This window comes from Heliangelus exortis, chromosome 10, assembly GCF_036169615.1.
Source record: "Heliangelus exortis chromosome 10, bHelExo1.hap1, whole genome shotgun sequence".
NCBI classification, from domain to species: Eukaryota; Metazoa; Chordata; class Aves; order Apodiformes; family Trochilidae; genus Heliangelus; species Heliangelus exortis.
Window position 1 is genome coordinate 15,755,952 of NC_092431.1, and position 25,548 is coordinate 15,781,499.

At 36.7% G+C, this 25,548-nt stretch overlaps 1 protein-coding gene across 4 annotated transcripts in view; it reads left to right on the plus strand.

The window, feature by feature from the left end:
* The first annotated feature begins 1,769 nt into the window (after nt 1-1,769).
* The window catches only part of TTC29 (tetratricopeptide repeat domain 29), a 123,945-nt gene continuing 100,166 nt past the window's right edge, over nt 1,770-25,548 (plus strand). Inside the window, exons 1-4 of one of the 4 annotated variants that reach the window (XM_071753707.1) lie at nt 1,770-1,872; nt 7,985-8,081; nt 11,783-11,866; nt 24,556-24,779. In XM_071753707.1, coding sequence (XP_071609808.1) covers nt 7,990-8,081; nt 11,783-11,866; nt 24,556-24,779 — 400 coding nt within the window. In that variant the 5' untranslated portion in view covers nt 1,770-1,872; nt 7,985-7,989. Of the gene's footprint in view, nt 1,873-4,778; nt 4,873-5,013; nt 5,416-5,544; nt 5,640-7,984; nt 8,082-11,782; nt 11,867-24,555; nt 24,780-25,548 lie in introns of those variants that run through there. The other 3 variants (XM_071753708.1, XM_071753705.1, XM_071753706.1) reach the window with 3 other exon arrangements.

A 25,548-nucleotide genomic window follows, 5' to 3' on the forward strand; every position in this document is an offset into this window, starting at 1 on the left:
ATACTATAGTATTCTATTAGTATTAAGAAAGGTATAATTAATTACAGTAGAGTAAGGACATTGGCTGTATGTTTTGTCTCAGGAAATGAAAACTTATTTCAGAATTACCTATTTCTCTAGGGATTGTAAAGACATCTTTATCTAAGTCACTGTTCTTGTGCACAGTTCCTTTTATTACAAAATTAAGACTGTACAAATCTGTGTATTAAGAGGCATTTGGTTCAGTTATCCATGAAACTCAGCTTGTCCAAACATGCACCAGAATAAACAGACAATGACACAATGAATAGACAAAGCCCAGTAAAGCATTCAAAATGTGATTACAGTGGATGTTCCTATCAGTTACTAATATCAGTTCCACACATAAAACATTTTTTTTAAAAATGCTCTATAGGATAAACAGTCTTAACCTTATTCTGATTACTATGTTCCCTTCAATAATGAAGGAGACCTTCAAACTCACTTGCCTGAGGCACTGAGAAGCTCCAGGTCTTTGAGGCTCATGAAAGAAAGATAACAATCACTGTTCAGGGGAGAGAGATCTTATTATATGAACCCTGTGGGGTTTTTTTTATCCTTTATCAAACTGCACCTTTGTGGGCTTTTAATTTCTTAATAGGTTGTTTATCCTTTCCCCCATAATTCATGATGATAAGCTGGAATTCATACAGATACTCCTATGTTGATTAAAAAAGTTGTGCTGCTGAGGCAAGTCACAGATGTAGTTTGATTAACTTTTTATACAAATCTTTCTAGACAGCTTTTGAAAGAAGGCAAAACAAATAAGTTGATAATGCTACAAATGTTTCAGTAGGTAAAAACCTGATGCATACCTATGGATCTAGGAGTACTAATACCAGAAATAAGTAAACATTACCACAGAACCAGGAAGAGATATCAATGGGATAAACCTTATTGTCTAAAAGGAGGGGAGTAGGATAGGGAGCAGGAGCAAACATAAAGTGCATGTTGGGCATTTTTATATATAGGACCTCCAATGGCATGATATAAAAGACTTAACTGCATGAATTTTGGAAAGCAGGGTTACTTGGGAACACCATCATTCATTAACAAGTTTATTAGGTGATCTCAAGCAAGAGCTAATAAAAACTTCATACACAGCCACCTCTTTGCTTTTCAAATACACATCTCTCAAGTTAAAGAAAGATCTGAGATGCATTAAATTGCCATGAATCCACTTCTTGTCTATAACATCCATACCAGTTGAAGTGCAGCATCTCTGGACCTCCCAGGACTAGAGCTGAATGTTCCCACCCTCTTTTTAACAACTCAAAATTCAAATTCCTAGACATGCAGAACAATAAGGCCTGGAGAGGAGAACTTTTTGCCCAATGTAGCCTCAGGAAATGCTACTTTTGTAAAAATAATAATTTTTTAATTACTGTATATTTTAATTTTTTGGTGGCATATCCTCTTCCCTAGTACCTATTCCTACACAGACACATTCCATGCTATCAGAAACACTCAGTTACTGAAATTACCAGGGCTTGTATTGTAAGCCATAATTATACATGTCCTCCTTGTAACTACATCAGCCCTTAGACTTACTTGTTTAGAGCTAAACTAGGAAGGGCTGCTATTTATGTTAGCAAGTTTTAAGTCATATGAGTGGTTCAAAGTGAATGGAACAACTTATACAAATAAATGCCCACCAGCACATTAGAGTTATGTTAACACAGTCCTGTTTCTCTTAGTTTCCCATTACAGTGTTTGAACTGACAGAAGCAACAAGAGATGGAAATCCTGATAAAAGAAAAGCTCATAGTGCTAATCCTTCTGCTCTGCTGTTACTGTGGAACACTTCCATCTAAATACAAGCTGCAAATTACAGCAAGGTGCAAGAACAGTAAGGTAAAGATTCTGGAGATTTGCATTCTCTGTCAAATATTTGGCTTTTTCCTAAACCAGCAATTATGCCAGCAATGGAGCTTGACAATGATCCAGTACCTCGTGCATAGTATGTATATAATGAAGAGCAAGACTGGAGTTTCTTATTTTACATTGTAAGTTTGTTTGATCTTCATCAGCACTGCTGTCTGCATCTCATCACTCAGATAGAAAGCTAAAAGAGGAGATACATGATGTAGAGACATTGCAAAGGTTGGTTAAACAGTGTGCAAGTGTCATATTAGAAAAAGTGTTTAAATCTTTAGTCAGTGTGATACTGCTTATTAAGATCTAAATCTGTATTTACCATAAAGAAAAAACCAGAGGCAAACCCTCCAATTTACACATGTATTACAACTGCCTCTGAAATGGAGAATAATTTTGTAGCAAAAGTAACTTTTATATTTTGCAATAGTTTATTGCTGTCAAAAAGAGTAGTACCAGCTCTTGTCTGGAACACCTTTCCTGGCTAATTATTACCTGCACCAGGACCTCCATTTGTGAGGGTTCTGTATTTACCCTGCTTGCTAATTCAAGCACTAGCTTCATGCTGGTACCTGACCAGCAAGTTTTGCAGGTTTTTTTCCCTTCAAGACTTGCAGACCAAACATTTCTAGACCAATTATATTTTAACAGCATTGTAATAAGAGTTGGTTTCATCCTTAACCATAGAAAGGCTACTGCCTCTTCATATTACTAAACAGATGTAGACTGCCTTTGATTCCTTGTTAAAGAGTGACCTCTCTAAGTTAGTTATTATTTGGCATGCAGGATCCTTTGAACACATCTCCATAAAAAAAAAATTCTTACTTTGCTTCCAAGTCAAATGAATTATATATATGCTTAATGCAGAAGATGGTGTAAAATGGCTGGTTGTGAAGTATTTCAGATACCACTGCAGAATATTAGCAGTAATTTTAAATCTGCTGCTTTACCTTTTCAGTTTTTACAAGTTTTCTTTATGAGTTTATATATAGGATACAAAAAACTGTGTCACTGAAGTGCTTCATTCAAAAAGCTGTACCATAATAAGTCACATGCTTTAATGAAGCCTAATTAATACATATCGATATGTGAAGCTTGCAGCCTCATTAAAAAAAGTCTGTCATGACATCTATTTTTTTCAGCCAGCAGATAGATAGATAGATTTATTTTTAGCAGAAGTCCATGTTAATTGGAATTATTTTTTTTAAAGTTTGTGTTCTATGTTGGCTGGTCTGTCTTTTTTCTGTGACCCATGTCATACTGATAAACAGCTATTATCCCATTTATTCTTGAAAAGTATTAGAGCAATATTAGCTTTACCTTCTTTATCTAAAAATCTCAGTCTTCCAACACCTCCAGAAAATGAACATTGGTAGTGTATACAACTTCTTGACCTGTCCATCCCAAACCCCCCAATGAGTTTTCTTTCTGTAACTGAAGTCGAACCATTGTCCTACTTTATCATTTGAATAGGAATCAACTTTTCAGTGACTACATAACTACCTCAGCTGCCATCTTCCCAAATGCATAAAATTATATATGTGTTTGACATCTGAAGTTTTTTGATTAAAACTGACATCTTCATCCCTTAATAAGGTCTATTTCGATAATTTTCTGTATTTTATATTTTTTAAAAAAAACTTTCATTTTCCTAATTTTAACTATGCATATTTCCCTTATAATCTTTTACTTCCCACATTAATCTTCTACAGTTCCCAGCTACCACTATAAATGTATAATACAGCATTCCTGGTCTGTTTTACAGATTTTTTTTTTCCCTTAAACCAGCCTGCCTTTTTAACAAATGTATTCCTTACTTATGGGATTGTGGCTTTGGGGGTTTCTGGGCTAATATCCTTAAACAGTTTCCAATTACCATTCTCCCATTTCAGATTAAATTCTTCCTCTCAACAGATTTACCTGATAACAGTTTTCACCTTTATAAAATTAGCCCTTTCAAAGCAATAAGTATATATATTGTTGGTTTGAATTTAATTCTGTTTGCACATATCAAATAGGATCAAATCATTATCTATATACTATTATGCATATAACCTATGCATAATTTTTAGTTCTGTGATCAATTCCTTTTCTTCTGTCAAAATGAGGTCTAATACAGAATTCCCCTATGTTGAGTGCAACACTTTTTGAGTGAGGAAATTGACATTTTAAATATTTTGAAATTCCAAGTACATTTTAACGCTGTCAGTGCAAGACCTCCAGCATGTGTCACTCAGATTGAAATTCACCACAGTGCAGAAGGGTTCCTCTAAACCTTATGGATGGGTAAAGCATAGGTCACACTGCTCTCTGGTGTGATCTGATAAGTACCCTGTCAACTTCTGATTTATCCATTAGAACACTGACCCATAAACATTCAAGATCATTTGTTTCCGATTGCCATCAACTCAGAAACAGGTAATGCCATTTTTGAAGTGCTTTCTGTCCACTCGATCCTTCCAAAATAGATTATCACAATTGATTTTGACATCCCAGTTTTCCAACCCGTTTTAGCAGTAAAAACTAGGTCAAATTTGTGCTAAAAAATTACCTTTTCTGCTGGTGTCAAGTTTCTAACAGTACAATATGGGCCAATGAAAAATCTCTGCTATCATTTAGCATCTTGATTACAGTTTCTCTCGGTATTTTCATTTGCAGTTATCAAAAGCTCATTGGTTCCTTCTCACTATTTCCATTTCTTACAAGCTCCCAAACTTCCTAGACATCCCTTGGAAGAACCGTTCCTTTGTTGCAGCAAATAAAGCAGCAGCCTCTTGTCAACAGAAAGTGACAAAATTTATACAAACCAAAAGCCTTTGTGTTACCTCACAAAGAGGTAACTATGGCTTTTCTATTTGCTCCTTTCCATTGCTCGAAGTCCTGAAGGATGCTGAAAATCAGAGGTCCTGAAAGAAAAAAGCCTGCTCTCTGCCAGCCTCCGTCTATCACCTAAAAGCCTCTCCAGGAACCTTCCTTTAGGTACCGACAGGATAATGTCACTGACCCAGCCAGGAGATGCGTTTCCCTTTCGGCCGAGCTGTGCTGAGCTCCAAGGAGCACACACGGGCTCTCTGTGGGCCTCAGGGACCGTTAATGCCGAACCCCCTGAGAAATCTGCCGATTTCTCACAGAATCCACATTTTCCAGGGCCTAACCCGGGCTTGCCATGACCAACACCCGCAGGCCTGTGCCAGAGGGACCCTCTCCGGCCCGCCGGCCTCCCGCCTGCCTTCCCTCCTTCCTCCTGACGCCCGGGCGGCTGGGGCTGGCGGCGGGGCGGGAGGCCGGGCCCTCAGCGCCCCCGCCCCCGTCGCTATGGAGGCCTTGGGCGCCCCGCGGAGCCGCTTCGGGCCCCATCCGGCGGGGGGAACGGGAGGAACGGGGGGAACGAGGCCGTTGGCCGCCCCGCTGCTGCCACCCTCTCGCCTCGGGCCGCGGCCGGGAGTACCGGAGCCGCTGAACACCACCTGCGGCCGGCACGGCGGGGAACAACCGCGTCCTGCGGCCACGCCATGAGCAGAGGTCCGGTCCGCTTCCCGCCCTGGGAGGTTCCGCTGATGTTTTTGTGGATTTGTGTTGGGTTTTTCAAGGCTGAGGCAGCTGAGGGCGTGTAGCGTAAGGGGCGGTCAGCACCTGGCTGGGGGTGGGGAAAGGCCGGGGAGCGGCGGAGGGACCCGGTGTGCCCTGAGGTTCGGCAGGCGGGCCAAGAGCTGCGAAACAAAGTGCTGGCTGCTGCCCTCATCCAGGTTAGGGAACAAATTACATCTATCACGCTAGAAAGAGATATTTTTAATTTATTAAGTTTTTTGGTGGTGGTGGGTTTTGTTTTTTTAAATCGATCACTTTCAGTGCATCAAAGCGCCGTGGCTCAGTCTGTCCTGTCGCACCCCGGCGTCCTGTTATTCTATGAGGTGCCAGGTAGCAGCAAATCCCTGTGCAAAGAGGGCTGGATGCAGCCATGCCGGCTTCCCGGGCTGCTCCCCTGTCCGGGACACCCTCAGCCCCCAGTTTGGTTTCTGAGAAGCTGGGCGGGTGCTGGAAAGGCTGTTGCAGTCAGCTGAAGTTTTACCTCTAGGTTCAATGCAGGTTGTAGCAATACCCGCATGTGGGGAGAATCCCTTTACGGTGTAATTTAAAAAGCCCTTCTTTAGGAGCAGACTGCACTGCCTTGTCTTTTTCCTGAGAGTATTTGATTAAGTAAATGAGATGTGGCTTGGGCATTGTAATAAGGAGGTAAGATGTAAAGGGGTCAGCAGTCTTAAATTATCAGCAACAAAATTGTGTGAATGTACTAGCACATGTTTCAGAAGGGTGTCTTGCTGATACCCTTCACCATGTGTCTGTAAAGATTACAGTTACCTTGGAAATGAGGGAAACCCACCACCCATTTCACTGGGAAAGCAGCCACCCACCCAGATAAAAATTAAATTGAGATTATTATGGAGCAGATATTTTTATTTCTTTTATTCCCAAACTTTGAGGTTTAAAGAGGAGTCAATTTTAAAACTTATGAGGACATAATGGACTCCAAAAATGTCTGCATCTGTGCCTCCTGTTAGTGGGGACCTTCATGCCCCAGCCCCTCTTAACACATTCCTGACTGGGGGTGGGAACCCGGAGCTCCAGCCAGGTCTCATCTGGGGGCAGCCTGAGGCACTCCACAAATACATCCACGTGTTGATAGCTTTTCATGGCTCTACCAGGGATTCCAGGGCCTCATTTCAGCTGCTTATCCCTTTTCTGCTCCCCAGCTGCAGATGGTCAGCGCTCCTTGCCTGCCAGATTCAACAGCTGCCTTTAAGATATGGTCTCTGTGCTTTTTCTCACCTACTGCCTCAACTAAGAGGCTTGCAGAAAGATTTGCATCTTTTCTGGTCTTCAGTTTTGTTGTTCCTGATCTTAATTACTATTTCTTACTGAGCAGCAACTTCCTAAAAAGAGTTTATCCTTTCTATATTGCTTCTGTGTACAAACCTGTCATTCTTCATAGGAAGTAAAATCTTTTATAGTGATGAATTACCCATATGTTTTTATCTATTGATTCTTTTTTATCATGATACACTTGTGTAAAATGTTGCTGCCTTATTTTAGTTATAAACTACATTTTTTTCTTCCTGTAGCATGTTTTCATTGGTACTAATGATCATTCAGTACCAAGTTGATTCATGCCTAATATTTATTTCCCATAAAATAAATCTGCTGTCATTAAATGTATCAAATAATTAAATTCTCTGCCCTTCTCCCCTCCCCCATTATATTCTGTTTTGCCATCCCTATTAAAAGTTTGTGCCTTGAGGCCTACCAGCAGGGCATGCAATACCTACATTAAACCAAATTTAAAAGTATAGGTGCTCCTGCTGCTAAAGTCCTCAGATCACAGACATGCAAAATGAAGGAACTGGCAGCTGAAACTTTAACGGTAGGAAGTGTAGGCTGAATACTTGGGGAAAAGAACACAGTAGCTCACAATGACAAAAAAGTCCTATTAGCATTTGGGTACTTCAAAATGATGAGCTAGATGACTCTACATAACTGTAAGGCTTTCAGCTTTTGTTTTAAGCAAAACCCCCTGTTGGAAATATAGCATTACTTACATTTTTTATTCAGAAGATTGCTACTGTTAATATTATGCATTATTTTGCAAGCTTTAATACAGTGCTTGTAGTTGCATTGCATGCTGCATCTTCAGTCATTTCTTCACCTGGTGTATTAACTTCCAATGGTATCAATACTTGGACCTAGATAGCTTGAGAAAGGATAAAGAATCACATGGATGTTCCTGAATCAGTTGTTCCTTTGCAAATCAAAAGCACCCCAATGAAAGAGGGGGAAAAAACCAAAACCAAAACAAAACAAAACCAAGAACAAACAAACAAAAAAAAAAATTGAAAGTAAGATGATGAAAATTTCTATGCATTAAGTCATCCTGAAATATTCTGGGGCCTGAAAAGGTTTGTGGGGAGCTGGAGTCCAGCTTTCCCTGTATGTAATGCACTGCGGAGTTGATGGGGAAGCTGGGAAAGAAGAATACAAAATTTCATCACTGTGCAGACATTGTTTCAAATAACCCTATTTTGCTTGTTTGTTTTAGTTAAAATGAAAGTGTTGCCTCAAGCCATCCTGCAAAGCCCACTGGAGTATCCCAGGTTCATAGAGCAGACTGTTTGCCCCCCTTTAGACTTTGCAAGGTGTGTATCTCTTTTCTTTAAGAGTATCGTTTTTACTGTGAATAGCTTCAGTCAGCCCTTTCCTCTCCCCTTTCCTCTCCCCTTTCCTCTCCCCTTTCCTCTCCCCTTTCCTCTCCCCTTTCCTCTCCCCTTTCCTCTCCCCTTTCCTCTCCCCTTTCCTCTCCCCTTTCCTCTCCCCTTTCCTCTCCCCTTTCCTCTCCCCTTTCCTCTCCCCTTTCCTCTCCCCTTTCCTCTCCCCTTTCCTCTCCCCTTTCCTCTCCCCTTTCCTCTCCCCTTTCCTCTCCCCTTTTCTCTCCCCTTTCCTCTCCCCTTTCCTTTCTTTTCCCTTCGCTTCTTTTTCAATATTTAAAACTGTAAAAATCAGAGGCAAGGAAATTCTCTCTTAGGAAGGTTTCATAATTGACTGGGGAAAAAAAGAAATAGGAAATGTGTTCTGTTTAAGGTAAATATTTCATCCTAATTTTTCAAAGCCCCTTCAAGAGATATAGGAGGTTATTTCCATGTAGCATTGAAAAATGTACTTGTTTGGATGAAAGAACAATTTTATTTTTTCATTTAGACACAAAATAGTTTTATGTTTTAAAGTTTTTTAATGTTTTAAAAGTTTGTCTACACATGATGACTAAAACTGGCTTGAAAATCATTATCCTGTACTTAATAACTGAGAGAGTCACCAACAGTGCCATAATACTTCAAGCCATCGTCTTGCATATGCTTACATGGCATTCCATTTCATTGCACTCATTAATCTTACTTCTTGATATCCTATTTTTACTTCCCTCACCCTCTGTGAGTACTGGTGTCTCAGTTACTACTCTGCCCTGCTATGCTCTTTTTCCTAGAATTGCCTCCAGTTCAGAAATAATTGTGGTTATTTTCTCTTTTTTTATTATTTTTTTCCCTATTTTTTTTTTCCTTTTTTCCTTTTCTTCCAATGTGTTACTCTGTAATGGTCTAGACCATTCTATAGGTGCCAAGTGATTAGAGCAAGACAAGCTTTGCCATTTTCTTTGGGAGGAAATTTGGAGAGAGTGAGGCAGAATTAACAGAATAGGCAGTGGGGATAGAAAGTTCTGTGAAAATCAGTTTGGTACTTTATCTGACTTTGTTCTGTTCTTTGATTGAAAAGACAGTTGTCTTTATCATGAAGTTTATTTCTAGGGAAAAAAAAAACCAATTACCTTTTTTTTTTTTTTTTTTTTTTCTTTTTCTTTTTTTCTGTGTAGACTGGTAACAGAAGTAATTATAGGAACACATGGTATAAAATGCTGACTGTGGGACAGGTGTCCATTGGATTAAAATATATTTGTCTTTAATAAGTGAGTGATTTAAAATTGAATAGAAGCCAATTTATAGGTGAAGTAGACTTTTTAAATAAACTATTTATGAAATAGAATGAGTCATCATGGAAACACTGGAGAAATAAGGCTGAAAGAGTTTGGGAAAAGAACATGTCAACTTTTGGAAGAAAAGAATCAATGCCTCTTAGCCAGTGCCATCTTCACCTCATTTCTCTATTAAGAAACAGTATCTGTTCCAAGTCACAGTCTGAGTTCTTCACATTAATTGGTTTTATTTGGTTTAGTTCTCTTTGTATATAGCAAATCTTTTAAAATAATAATTATTTGAGTTGATGGGATTTTCTACTGTATGTTTTTTCCTGTATTCCATCTGTGTGTCTTTTCTGTTATTGCTACATTACCCTCACTGATAATGAAAGCCAGGATAAGTATTTACTGGTTTTGGTGACCTAAATTCTTTCTGATGCTTGACCATGTTTGCAGTTGCATCAGTCCAATACCAAATATTGGAGAATTTATGTAAACTGTGCTTGGTTTGCCAACTGTTGCTTGTTCTTTTCCCCTTGGCTGCAGTTGTCTTTAAGTTAGAGGGTGTTACCAGTCAGAAATCAGAAATTTATACCTTGACTCTAAGGCAAGTGAAATTTTACATTTATATGATTCTAGAGGCTTTTCCCCTGATTATTTTTTTATTAAAATGCCTTTGAGAAGATAATTAAAAAGCATCAAGCTTTCCTTTGTTCCAGCTCAAGATGGTTTTTAACTGCAGAGTAGACTACATTTCACCCAGATGAAAATGACACTCAGGAATTTGTTGTAGCTGACTGCTTCAGTTTGGGATTTTAAACTTCCCCCACCCTACCCCCAATATCTGGTGCATTCTCTATGTGCCAATGATGTGCAGAAAACTAATTTTTGCAGTCCTGAAGTGTAAAGGTCTGTAAAGGTTTTTTGCATTGTCTACTGACTGCTTCATCTTTAATTACTCAAAGATACTAATTTTCTTTTTTTCTATTACCTCACAAAAACCTATTGTATCTTGAAATACTTTTTGCATCAGTTTAAAATATACAATAATTACCTTATCTCCATTATTCTAATGACATTTTGTAACTTCCCAAATTGTGACTACTTAGGTGTGAAAATTTTGATAGTGATTAAATTTTGGTATTGATCATAACTGAATTTTTATGACAATACACATCAGATGTACATTTTTCATGGTCAGAAGCAACTCATACAGATTCTATTATGTGCAGCTTGAAAGCATAAGCCTGCTTGTGCAGCTCAGTAGCAGTCAATTCTGGAACAAATTTAATTGCCCTATTTGTGCTGGAAGTTTTGACTATTACATTCCTTTAAATACAGAGATGTCAAAATATCTCTACATTGCTTAGCTGTTTTGTTTTCATTTAAATGAACTTCATGAATTGTCTTTGGTATTCTCAGAGCAATAAGGAGCATGACACTTATATTAGCTAATGTTATGAAAAGAATTTACTCTCATGTTTGTAATGAAAGACAGCAGTGTAATACAGAGAGAGGAAATAGATTTATGTGGAACACTAATGTTGAATTTCTTTTATATTTGAGTGATTAACCAGGCGATCTTTATGCTCTTTTCAAGAAGAGTAAAAATAAAGTCATGTTACTTTTATAAAGATAATATCCTCTAGAGTCAGAATATCAAAACCTATTTAAATACACTTTCTGGTCAGTAAGTGGATATTATCCTTTAAAATTCAAACCACCTCTTGTGTATCTGAGTGGAGATACGAGACAATGGTTCAAGTGAAAGGTGAAATGATGTAGGGTTCAAATTCTGAAATTAAATCCTGAAGTTTGCTTTTTAGTACCCTTTGGCTTACACCTTTAGTGGGCAATATCCTGTTCAAACTGTGGAAAGCTGGAGGTGATATTAAAAGCCTGCCTTGCACTAAGGAAAACGTTTTTACTTGAATTTGGGATTTTTTTTGTGTGTTATTATTTTTTTAAGTTTGAAAAGGTTAAATATTAAATAGATTTCATCAATCAGGTCCATACTATTAATGCAAAAATGTAATGTTTCTGGTTTAGAAAACAGCTTAAATATGGCTAGTTTAATCAATTATTATTCATTTAGCTAATACAAAATTTCTTTCAGTTTAGAGAGAAATATCACGTAACTAAGTCCTTGAAAGCTGCTATCAACTCTGTTTTCTTTCAGAAATAAAGATTGGAAATAGCTACATTCCAATAAATTTAAAAATATATTTGTATGTGTTTATATAATGTCAGATATATTCCTTAGTCAATATTTCAGTATTTAGCTCTACTTGGTAATACTTATATATTATGCATGCTGCAGAAGTCTTAGCATCTCACAGTGTTTCTTTTAATTTTTTTTTCATTTAAATTTAGGATTTATTTGATCAAAGACAAAGATGGCATAGATGATTATTTGGTGAAGAATATCAAAGGGCTGTCAAAGCAAGAAGCTGCTGCGTAAGTTGGCTTTTTTGAGGCATTTTAACATCCATAAGTTTATTGTTTCATTTGTTTCTAGTCATCATAATCATTTAAATTTAAAGTTCCCTAGGTCCTACCCTTTCTAGTGGAACTTGGCATTTAAAAATTGAAATTGATATTAAATAATGATGGTTCATTTCTCCTGATCTTAAATATATCAAAGCATTTAACTCCTTGGTTTTACTAATTTGTATATTTATCAAAGTATTATATCATATTTGTAAAATTATTGTTAAGATTGTGTCAGTAATTATATTTGAAATCGTGCTGCTTTTTAATTTTTTTTTCCTTTTATTTTTTTTTCTGAGCCTCTGTGAAATATCTCCTCTGGGGTGGAAGCTTAGTGTACTGACATACATACACATCCTTGTAATTTTGAATTATTATTTAGCCAAGCTTGACTGCTGATTTCTGTAGTGAAGCATTTAATACACCATTAGTTATTTAAAAACCTAGTGAATGAAACAAATCTAGATAACTTTTATTCTCTTGCAGCTGAGGTATTTACATTTAGAAGTTACAAGAGACTACAACTGACTTATTTTTCTGGATTCTTTAAACAGACCTGGGGTTCAGTGCCATCAAAATTAATGAAAGAATTCTAACAAATCTGAATTGCTGGTTGCTTAAGTGACATTATTTATTTATTTAAATATTTAAATAATAAAAATATGCATATACAGGGGCTCTAGACACCTCAAAAATTAATATTGCAAGATCACCCTTACAGCATAAAAACATTCTATCGATCAGACAGGATTTCAATCACTTAGTTTCTTGCAAAACATTCTTCTTTCCCCATTCCTAACCAAAGAATGTACCCTAAAACCTTCCCTATAAATTTTCAAATGAAAATATAGAAAATTAACAAATTTGAGCTGGGGGATAATAACTTTAGCAGTGTCCTAAACCCATACTATATAGTACTCAGCCAGAAGACACCCTTGTCTTTCCTGTGATACATATTTGATTTGCATTTATTTTACAGTAGTAGCATGATGAAGCTAGAAAGTGTCAGTATAAAGACTGTAATCTATCTGGTCTGATATCCAGGAGACCATGGATTTAAAGCTAAGTCCTACCCCACTGTTTTACTTTGATTTAAGGCTTGGTTCAAAGATAATAATAGCTTAAAGATTAGTTCAATGGTGGGACTGGGCAAGACCTTCTTAATATGTCATTTTAGGGTTTGCAAGGTGCAATTTGTTCCTTTGTTTCTGTGGGACTTTCTTATTGTGGTCACAGTCTGTGGGAGGGAGCAGCCTGACAGTGTCAGGGGGGTGCTCTGTTACTTCCCTGTGAGCACACAGGATGCTGATGTGGGACAGTTCCCTCTGATCAGGCTGTCACACTGATCATGCTGGGTGTCATAGCAGGTTTAAATATTTTCTGCCTGAAGAGATGGAAACTGAGATTTGTCTGTGACACACTCACCTTCTGCATCAGCTGTACTAACATAAGCAAAGGCTCTGTTACAGGGGTCCTGTCCCTGAATTCGGGGTGCTGTGGATGCTCTGGGAGAAGTTTCAGAGCTCAGGGAGCAAGCAGAGAATGAGCACGTTCACTTACTGTGTCACCTGAGTTCTGTACCAGCTGCGTGGTGCTGGTTTAATCATTCTTGCTACAGTTCCTGCAGACAGATTTGCCTTTCCAGGGACCTGTTTCAGTCTTTAGCCCCAGCCAACTCCTACAATACATGAGCTGTGCCAGGGACAGAAGTGTTCTCCGTCTGATTACACAGAAGTCTTTGCTATTTTAGGAAGGTCTTGGAGCTTCAGAGTGCATTTTGCAGCTCTGATTTGGTCAGGTCAGCTTTTTACCTCTATTAAGAAAAAAACAAAGCACAAACAAACCTTAAAAAACCCCTCTCCTATATGATTTTTCTTTTTATATCCAAAACCTGAACCTGGAAGATGTGGAAAAGGAAAGCAGCAAGAAAATCCACAATGAAGTGAGATTTTTATCATCTGTTCTGTGACGCCTTCACAAAGCAGGCTGTTTCTTTAATGTTTTGTAAAATGCTGGGTTTTGAAAGTTACTGGAGTGAATTAGAAGAACCAGCTGAAAATCACATGTTTTCTGGTTTATTTCTATGGAGATTTTTAATTTCATTTTTTTAAAGATAACATTTATGCTCTGTGCATGTGACAATGCTTAAAAGTTTATTTTTTTATAATAGCTTAGCAGTTATCAAATTTCTACAGTAATTTACTAAAGCTGTTCCATAAACCTGATACAATCATATAAGAGCAAACAATGGTAACAAGCTAATAGCTACACATTTAGTGCTAGGTTATTCTAGTTATTAAAATCTAAATGTATCAACAATACATTCATTTTAAACCAATTTGTAAAGTAAGACAGTACTATATCTATAAATAACATTACTGAAATCAGTGTTATGCTTTGGATGTCTCAGTACACAATGGATAATTTAAAAAAAAAAAAAAAAAAGAAAAAAAAGGTGAGAAATGGCTTCTAATATTGTGTATAGTTTTTAAAATGTTCTTTCCATTCCAGAAGTAGATTATTGCACTTCTTTATAAAAAAAACAGGATATCTTTTCTTTTGTGACCTAGATATCTGCACTTCTCTTTTATGTGGAGTTTAACCTAATAAGTCATAACTTTATCAATCAAGACAAATTCTTGTAGCCACACTCCTGCTAAATATTAAACACCCTTTATTTTTTTCAGTGCATAATAGACAGATAACAAATTTATTACCCCTTAAATAAAGGAATGTATGGGTAGTATCTCATTTATGGAAACAAGTAACGTTCTTTAAAGCTGTTCCCTAAAATGATGTCTTTGACAAAATTCCTTAAAATTAAGATATGCTGGTTTCTTCATGGTTGAAAGAAAAAAAGGTGGCAGTTGGTTTTTTGTTTTACAGTGCTGTATTCTGTTCCAAACTTCAGCAAATAAGAATTTCTTTAAGTTTGCCTATATTATAATGTCATTTTTCTGTGGAAATATCTGGAGAGGTTTTTCTGGTCTTTTTCTTTGTCACAGGCTGATATAACAAGAGGTAGAAAAAAAAGTGCTTAAGGATGATAGTACTTCAGTGGGATTAAAATAGGGCATTCCTTTCCTTTTTCATTAATTTTGCTTTGTTTCCTTCTAGAGTTAGAAATACTTTATATACAATAATACTTAATTTGAAATAAGAAGTAAATGTGGTTTAAGAAGATGGAAATGGAAAAAAAGTAAAGGTTCCAATTAAGGCAGAAGGTGACTGATTTCTTGCCACAGAATTGGGATTTTGTAAGCTTATTCAGAGATTGACTCCACTGGCCCTCAGTGTGCTTTTCCTGATATTTTCTGTTCTTGGTCTTGACCCACCAGATCATTAATGGCTCAAAATCAGGTTGTGCTAAAAATAGTCCTTATGACTGATCTAAGAGTCCAAAAGTTCATGATGAACTGTGAATTAAGGCATTTTCCATCAAAAGATTGATTCCAGGGTTGAAACTTCAAATGAGATTGAGCGTAGAATGGACCAGAATTTGGTATTGTTGTTCCTGTTTCCTGAGCTTTTTGTCAGGGGCAGGAAGATCAAATAAGAGTTCTCTTCTCTTCATACAAATGGAAGAAGACCATACATAGAAGACTATACCATCAAAAAATGGTAAAAGACTAGGAAGAGAGGCTTTTGTCAAGATGAACAGCTTTATGTAGTAGTAACAAAAAAACTTTAGTGATTTTTGCTAGATTTTTTTTTGTGAATTAGATGATGGAGTTTGGCTGTGCTTGCTGAAGACTCATTGGTGGTCAGATGATATCTTAAGTTATTTTCCAGAGATGGTATGGGCTGAGCTAGACATGCAGAAAATTTGTGTTTTCTGTCTTGTGACTGGTGGATCAGTGTGTTATGGAAAGCTTGCCTTGATTAATTTGTGTCAGTTAAGACATGCTCTGACATGACTTTTTCAGGCAGGAGACAAGATTATCTTGGTTCAGATGGTTTTGAAATACAATGGGTTGTTCTGCTTAGAACTCACCAGAAGGCTGGTCCACTTCAAGGTTATCTGGAACAGAAAAAGGCAAAGGCTTTTTATTCTTGGGCTGTGACCCCCAGAGCAACTGCCAGCTAATCTCACCTAATACTGGAAAGATGAATCATTCAGCTACTTCCAGATTGTGTACTGAAAACTAGAAAATGATATTTTTGCTGGAGGAGTGATGACTGGGAAGCATAGTAGCAATCTTTGCTTCCATAAAATTTTGCCCTTCTCTGCAAAAACAACGAAGGAATTTTTCACCTAAGTTTAACCTTGATCCAGAGGACTAAAATGATCACCCCATATATTGAGTGGAAATAATTAAGAACAAGTACTTTGATTAGTTAAGTGCCATTTTTTAGGATTCAGACAACTGCTTTAGAAAAAGGTGAATTATTCTTTTGAAGCCCCTACTTCCATTTCATATACAGAGAGCTTAAGGTGATGAGTTCAGATGTACATTTACAGCTGAATCCCAACATAGAGAATTTTGCAAGCTGTAAATACCAGGTACAAGTCTTGGAGTGTTGCACTCACTAATTCCTGAGGCAGAATTCTACAGGAAACTGGCAAGTCCAGAACAAAAGTGACCTCACAGCAATTTTAAATCTTCTCTTAGTGCAATTGTTTTTTTATTTTTCAGTGAGAGAATTAAGAGACAAATTATTACCTTAATATACAAAAGTTTCTGCTCTTTTCAGTGTCAGTATCAGGTAGGTACAGTGACAGAAAAAACAGCCTTGGCTGCACAGTCCTTGAATCTAGCAATGCACTGGTTTGAGCTGCTTCTGTCTCTTCAGTGTGAAACATTGTGGGTACAAAGAGAGAGAGAAGAGCTCAAGGCAACTAAAGAAGGACAGAGCAGCAAAAGAAGGAAAATGTTCTTTCCCTTTTTTATTCAGGTTCTAGCAAGGTTTTGCTGTTCTTGATGATGTTGCTCTTTGTGAATGACCTGGGAGCACTTTCTGACCCTCTTTGTTAACATTACTCTGGTTGAGAACTGGTGGAATACTGTGTCATCTCATTTACATTTCAAGGATACTTCTTCATTTTTAAATACTAAAAACTACAGAAAAGGGTAAATCAGAATTAAAAAGTGCATCCTTTCATAGTAAAAGAGATTTTAAATTAAAGCACTCTATTCCAAACTCCCTACTGATGTGATGCTTGTAGAAAGGGAAACGGCACAAGTTACTTATTGATCTGGTTGATAAATTTTAAATTCCTTTCACAGTATTATTTAAATATGTATTTTTTTTTCTGTCTGAATAATTCCTAACAATATTGCTTGCCATGACAAGAATTCAATGTTTATTAAACAACTTTCAAAAAGAGATTTTAGCACTGAGAGGCACACATTCTTTTTGGTCAGATTCATGATATCTTTAGATTTCCAGCCTGATAAACATATTAGTTAGTCTAAATAGGCAGTGAGCTAAAGACCAAAACTGGGAGGGAAATGAATGGTTTGCCTTTCCTAAAGAAACTTCTCTGTGCATTTGTGTAATGTGAAAGGTTTTTTCTTGAAAAGGTTAAAAAAGTTCTAATCAACTTCTGTACATTATGTAGAACTTCATTTTCTAAACTCTGCAAAAGAAAGTTTCATATTTAATGGGAAATCATGAATTATTCCATTTATTATCTACTTCCTCCTTTCAAAGACATGATCTGGATAAAAGGCGGGGTGAATAATTTCAAAAAATACAATACATTTTTAATGGGAAGGTGCAAACTACAGATTCTCATGACTATTAGCAAGTATAGAGGAAACAGAATTTTACTTGCAAAAACTCATCAAACTCTTGCAAAGATAAAATACATGACATACTTTAATAAAGAAGAACACAGTGAGCCGAAGTTTTTTCCTTTTTTTTATGTAACTTGTTGTTTTTACTAAGTTTGGTCTTACAGTTTTCTAGTGCTTTTATTTCTCAGTAGTTCAACAGTATTTAGTACTGTATTTAGTGCAAGCAATACACAACTGAATTCTATTTTTAAAATACCCCATAAAGGTGAAGCAGCTCTAATATACAAGAAGACTCTGAAATAAAGAATAACAGTTTAATTTGCCTTGATGCAGTCAGAACTTCCTAATAATTCTCACAGTGAATCTCTCTGAATTGTGTAAAATACTCTCTTTTCTTTTCCTTTGAAATCTCTGTGTGATCTGTTTGTCCATAGAACACTGAGTAAGTTCTGCTGGGGACTTGAATTGAGGAACCATAAACAAAAGCAAAAATACTTTGGGAATAGTTCATAGCAATAGTATAAAAAATGCATAGCCCTGTTTAGAGTTTTATGATAATTTGTAGCATCAGCTCAAGAAGATACAAAAAATAAATAATTATTAATATCTTTTTCTGAATATAATTTTGCAAACTGTGAAAAAAACTTGCAGAGAGATGTAATGACTTCTCTGATACCATGCAAGTCAAAAGGAAAGGTTTCTAAACTCAGGTGTTTCTAGCTCTCGGTCCATTACACCAGCTCTGAAAGTTGAGAAATCCTTCCTTTTGATAAATAATAGTCCAGCAAGTGTGGTTGAAATTGCCTTTTGTTAATGATCATAATAATTTAGAAATAAAAGCAGAAAGATTTATGATAATAATGTGTTTTTCTGATTATGCTTGAAATAATCACAGGTGTATGTCCTCTTTTATAAAGATCATTTTTATTAGGGCAGCAGTTTTATCTTTTATTTTGGTGCTTTCTTTGCATTTATGTTTAGGGACAGAATGTTGAAGAAGTCCATTGCTAAATTTCTATTTTCTGGGTAAAAGAGGATTCTTAATTATTGCAGTACTTACATTCATTTCAAAAAACTTTTTCTTTGTTTTCCTTTGATGTTTGTAATTGATTAATTTTTCATTTTCTGTAGTATTAAACTGCCAGTGTAGCTTTGAACAAAAAGAGAGTGAGTTCAATATATGTGTTCTTTGTGGGATTCTACTGACAGGTTTTGCATCCACCTTTGCATGATTTAGGTGAAAGTGGGGTTTGACAACAGTCAAAAACTATGAAGCAGTGAGATCAAAAAAACCCCTGCATTACTTATGCTGAAAGTTATTGTCCCTTTATGGGGTTTAAAGTACTTGTAATTTTTTTCTCATATACTTTATTCTTATCTTTATTGTTCTAAATACATAGAACCTAAAATACATAGAATTTTTTAAAGCCTTTTCTTGTTTTGAACTGGTATCTTATTCTGAATTGTTACAGAAGTCAGCTCCAAGGAGATGTTCTTCCCTGTCATGATGTTGGTCTTAGAGTAGGGAGCACTTTTAATAACACCATGGGTCTGGGTGGATTTTGTGCTTTTCATGCTAGGACATTAGTTAGTATTAGGGGGGTTGATGGATTTGGTCTTATTTTATTGAGACATTAGTTATTTCAGCTTTAGAATTTGGAATATTAAAAAACCTAGCCAAAAAAAACCCTAAAGCCCCAAACCAAAACAAACAAACCAACATGTATCCTACCCTAATATAATTTAATTCTCAGTCTCAATAACAAAAAATTCTGGTGTGTAAATTAACCATCTATTATTACTTAATGGCATTTACTGTCCTTTCACATCTTTCTTTAATGAGATTACTATAGTCTACAATTTAACGTATTACCATCCAATAAATATTTCATTAAAAGAAAAGAATTTAAATGGACAATCTTTAAACTAAAATTAGAGAGAGGACTGTGCTCTGACGCAGTTAAACAGCTTTGAAAAGTACGTGGTGAAAATGTGCTGAGTGCCTGACTTTGGTGGCTCCCAGCTCAGACATGTGACAATGTACACTTTATTATTTTTTCATAATTTTGTGATCCTTATCTAAGGCATTTGTACAAGTCATTGACTTGCCAACTGCAGAAGGAAATCCCAAGTGGATGAAACCTATTTGAATATAGTTTTTAAACATTATAATAATTGGTAATTATTTTACACTGGAAGTACATTTTAATATTTTATATAGTATGTTGGTTAATCTGTGCCATTTTGTGCCTTACAAAATGGAATTGCTACAGTGCACTTGTAATCAGAAACTGACATTAACCTGTAGTACTGGTTAAATCCTATAAAATCTAAAGATATGAACCCTGATATTAAAGAAAAAAAAAAAAAAAAAAAAAAAAATTCATCTGAGACTGCCAGACTTTTGCACTTATTTTGCATGTGTATAATTGACCACACCAGAGAGGAGAATTAAGCTCAAGATAAATAATTCTGTTATGCTGTTCTGGCAGTTTTGATAATTTCTATCATCAGTCCTGGCTTGGAGGCCTCTTAATTTCCTTTTATATTTTTTTTTTTTTCTGTTGCCCCACATAAAGGATAGAATTCAAACAGCCTTGTTGTGCAGGATTTTAAATTAAAGGGAATGTGTGGTACCATCCTGATGTCCCAGCTTGTAAAGTCTTGTAGAAGGACAATACCATAACATAGGAAAGTCCTGGAGTCCAACAACAGTGTCATTTCAGTAGCCTCACTTAAGGTTAGTACTTACGATTTTTGCACTGGTAAAGGCAGATTGGAATCAAGTTTCTGTGATTCCTTAGCATGACTCTAGATTGTATTAAAGTAGCAATAATAATAATAAATAAATGCATATAAGAAAAATTACGTAAGTAGCTATATAGCTCAAGAGAAGTAAAATGCCTGTAGCCATTTCCAGATACTCTCAAAGCATGGTGTTAACAATAGCTTTTCAAGCCTTTTCAAGCTCTCAGCCTCACCTTCAGTGCATTGCTGCTTCCATCCAAGTGATGCTACACCACATGAAATCATCAAATTTAAGACAACACCACTAAAATGGCAACTTTACCTTTTGGTGGTTATTTATTTGGTGCTAAAGACTCTTCTGTCACCCTCCCTACACCTCCCTTGCCAAATAGACAGAAGCACACAGGATTTTTTCAGCACCTCATGCATAAAATATGCATCACAGTAAATTCTGCTGTAGGACAAATGCATCATACTCAAACGGACTGACCAAGTGGACCTCATTTCCATGGTTTACCCAACCTGTTTAAAATAAACTTGTAGCAACATCAGTAAGGTTTCAGTAATGACAAAGATGAGTGTACATTCAGAGGGACAGGGGATTCTCAGCATGTCTGTGCCTGGGTTAAGTAATATGGTTTTCATCTGTTGAATTGTATGGATTTTAAAAAAAAACGACAACATCTCTTGTTTAAATTAAAAACAGGTTGATCGGTATCTTTGTTTTAACAGTAAATACATAGGTATACTCTAGATTTCGTTTTAAAATGTTTCTTTTTTTAAAAATCCACCAGAATTTTTCTTCTCCCGGCACACACCATCCAAAGAGGAACGAGGACCTGAGCTTTGTACTCGGCTCGAGGTTCCATTTTAAAATTTAACACAGCCAACATTACAAAGCCGTCTGCTCATTCTGATGTGACTGGTTCCCTGGCTTGCAGGCAGCCGTGCAGGCAGCGGCGGGGCGGTCTGGTTCGGTCCGGTCCGGGTGCTTTTGAGGCCGTGAGTCTCGTACAGCAGAGGCAGCAGCGCGGCCGCGCAATCCCCGTCCTGCTGCGCGGTGCCCGGCGTTGCATCCCCCCGGGGCCCGGGCCTTTGTTCTGCAGCCCTGCGCGATTAACTCGTCCTGCCTGCAGTTTTCTGCCTTTCCAGTAGATGCCCCCAGAGACCATGAAACGTCCCGAATATCCCCAGCCGAGTGAAAGGCCAGTCTGCCTTCATTTTGCTTCTGGAAGTAACGTGATTGTTCCAAGGAAAAGGGAAAATCCGTGCGGATGCGATGCAGAAAAACAAACTCGCTTATTTAATAATAGATCATAATATATCAGGTATTCAGCTTCAAAAGATTTGGTGTCAACTATCTTTTAATGTACTAGAAACATACTGTTAACAGATGGGTTTTATAAAATAAAAAAAATCATGTTGATTTAATGAGGTATCCAGGTTTGATATTGATATTAGAAATATAGTGGTGCAATTCGTTTGTGTGAAGCACGAGGTGTCTGTTTAACCTCTCCTCCTGCATGCTGCATGGCATCACAAAACGGTAAGAAAAGGGTTTTGAGGACTGAGAATTTCTGGTTTATCTCAAGGTATCATGAAAAGTTTGCTGCTGCCTGCCACCTACACTACTCCTCTCTTTGCAAGCACTGGTTGTTGGGGAAAAAAAGGCACTGGCATCTTCATCTGGAAGGACTTTAATAACTGAACCAACTTCAGAACTCATGGCACTGCCAAGCTCTCCTGGTATCACAAATACCATCCTCTCCATTTCTAGCCCCATTTTATTGTTTGTATGTGATCAGTCATCTTGGGCTTACAAGAAAATGATAGTATTATTATTTTTGTTTATTTTCTGTTTTTAAGTGTAACTATGAGGTAAATCTTTTATGCCTCTAGAATTTGAGTGGTTATGCAATAGCTTCATTGCTTGGGAGTTACAATCAGTTATCTTTGCCTAAGAAACAAAATATGTTCTGTACTGCGTGATTCCTTCAGCATTATTTCAATGTCTTTTTCAGTTGGGATGGGATTTATTAAAAGAATATTGGCGTGGATTTTTAAAACTGACCTGGTTTACTGCCTGTTTTATTTTCCTGTATTGGTTTGCTAATAGTACTGTTTGGTGGGAAAAATGTGCTTTGACTTCAAATAAAATGCATCAGTCCACAGGAAATAATGTTACATGGACACAGTTTTTCTATTTATACAAATATTGGAACTGTGCTCAGGGAGTATGCAGTGAGTGTTAAAAAATAACTGATGTTCTGTTTGGTGACTGCTAAGATCTTTCAGCAGTACTTTCTTGTTCACTGCCAGTACATCTCATGACCTAATGCACACACACATTTACACACATATAGATCACATCATCTGAATAAATAAATACACGTGTGTGTCTGCTATGCTATTCCACTGCTCAGAGCTGTATTACTCCATGATTCAGTCCTAAGCCTTTGGAAGTTGGTAGGGACTTTTTACTTATATTCTTCAATATTCTTCAGATAGAATTTTAAGCCAGAAACAAAGCAAGCATATGATATACAGAGTAGAGAATACATTGTGTAGTGTTAGCATAATATCTTTACAGTATTTTTATAGCTATATACTGTGTATCTCATATAGGACAAATATAACATTCTGGAAAAATAAAATTTAGGTATTATTTATGTATTTATTTAATATATATATATTAAAATATATGTCTTGTATACTTTTCTAAATATTCCATATGTTTTCTAGTACAGAATACTTATGTTTTCCCTCATCTGTGTGTGCAATGTGTGCTTTTCAATCTCTAAAAACACCTATTATATATGAAACATAAATTCAGTACTGTCTAGTCTAAATTGCATAAGGATTTTGTAATAATTTTGTGCATAGTTCTGCAGCTGAAATGTAAAAAAAATACATGTAAAGGATACATATGCATCTACGTAGTCATTAATATATTTTATTTAAATCCTATTAAATATGAAATAATGCAGATTATTTGCTTCCTACATCTCACATTACTGTTTATTTCATTGACATCTAGCTAAGAAGTTTTTTGCATCACTTCCATCTTCTCAGCGTTGTTGAAGAGCTGCAGCAGCTCCTTTTAGGGTAGATGAATTAGTCTCATTAGGCTACTGTTTAGCATGAAGTCATCTGCATTTATTACATACACTATAAATCTCAGTTTTCAGAATTCCATATTTATTTTAAAACTGCTGAGAATTTGAAGTTAAATGGGTTTTAATGTAAAAAGAGCGTCTTGAAAGCCGTTTGGAAGCTTAATGGAATGTATAAAATAAAATCAACACATCTGGGTCCTTGCCATTTCCCTGGGACAAAGGTTTGTTTTCTCACACTGGATACCTAAGCCTGCAAACCTTTACCTCCTCGTGTCTCAGGCAGTCCCATTGGACTCATAGTTTTCTCCAGAATAGGAAATGATGATTGTTTCATGCCACATAAAAGAAAGATTGTTATTCTTGCCATAAATAATACCTAAAAAGAAATGTTATCTCTCGAGAATATTTGATTACACAACTTTTTGATATGTCTGTCTCATCAGAGTTTATGAATGAGATACCTTTGATACAAATTCATCATCGCATCATTTTATTTTCAATCTGGGGGGAAATTATCAAACTTTTGCTTTAGCAATCCTGCCCCAGCTGAAGTTGTATGCTAAACAGAGGCAAAATAATACCTAATGATTATGTTTCTGGCATAGCATTTGTTTGACGTTTTAAACCAAGCCATTATGTCCTACAGCAAAACTGTTTAACATACACATTGTTTTGACACGTGGAATGTGCTTCATTTTTCCCTGTGCACTGTTTTAAAGCAAACCAAGAGTTCATTGTGTTTTCATGAACTGATGTAAATGTGGGGGTATTTTCCCATCAGTCAGCCTTTTCCCCCAGTACCGGCTAAAGAATACCAGTATATTTTCAACCTTTATTTATTCATTATTGTCATATTTACTTCCCCAGGGAATGACATTTGTAATTGTGTTTTAGCAGAATGCTTTCCGAAGAGGGGAAAGAATACCTCTTCCCCACTGCTCAGCCGCAGAGGTCTCTTCTTGAGAGCTGTTTTCATTCTCTGTGCTTATTTGGCGAGGTGGAGAACGGAATAGGGGTTTAAAGGCTTAAAATCCATCTTTCTTATTCCCAGGAACAGGAATTCATACAAGAAGAACATCTGCATAGACATGCTGCGCCAGGGTTATCACAAGTCCTTCTCCGAGCTCTTCACTCTGATACAGAAGTGGAATGCCTTGAGGGAGGCTGCAGGGCCTGGGTCAGCCATATGGCAGCAGAAATCCCTGGAGGAGCAGCCTGATAAGCTGGATCAGCTTCACCACTTCCTGACCAGGGCTGAGGCAGCCCAGCGAGCAGGTAAATGGGGGATGGTGGGGAGCAGAGCAGCGGGAGCCGCAGCCGCCAGCGCCTGGGGGAAGCTTCCAAATTGTTTAATGTATGAATTTGAATCGTTCCTGCATCTTAGCACAGTGCAGCCTCAGTCAACCGAGCTGTATTTATACAATAAATGATCAGGAGCTGCAGATAGAGGGAGAGGTTTTATGAAGGGAAAAAAAAAAAAAAAAAAAAAAAAGGGAAAAACCGCGTTATGATATCATCAGAAATGTTTGATGTGTTTATAGCTTTGATAACATCTCAATTATTTTTTATAGTTTCGTTATTTACTGTTTCCCTTTCTCTATTGATTTGAGCAGCTGATTTTGTATTAGAAAAATTTAATAGGTGAAATGTTGTTTCACACAGTAATAGTTTTATAAATCCAATTTTATTAAATACCCTGTCTGCTAACTGTGTTTGGATTTGTGACTGACTTAAAAAGGATTGTGAATATGTCAAATAAAATACAGCACACAGATGTAACATGCCACCTGTGAATTACTTGATATTAGTGAAGACATAACTCCAAATTACTGTATTTTCTCTGTTGCCTACTATTTACTAAATGCTTATATTTATCATATCCCTTTGCTATAAATAGTAACATAACTTACTCTGTCTTTCTACTGTGGAATAATTGTAGGGATGGAGGCAGATAAAGCTCCAGCTGCAATCCTGTTTCGTGGCTGAGCTGATTTCACTACACTTGGCTTGTTTCAAGTTGCATTTTTATAACTACTAATACAAA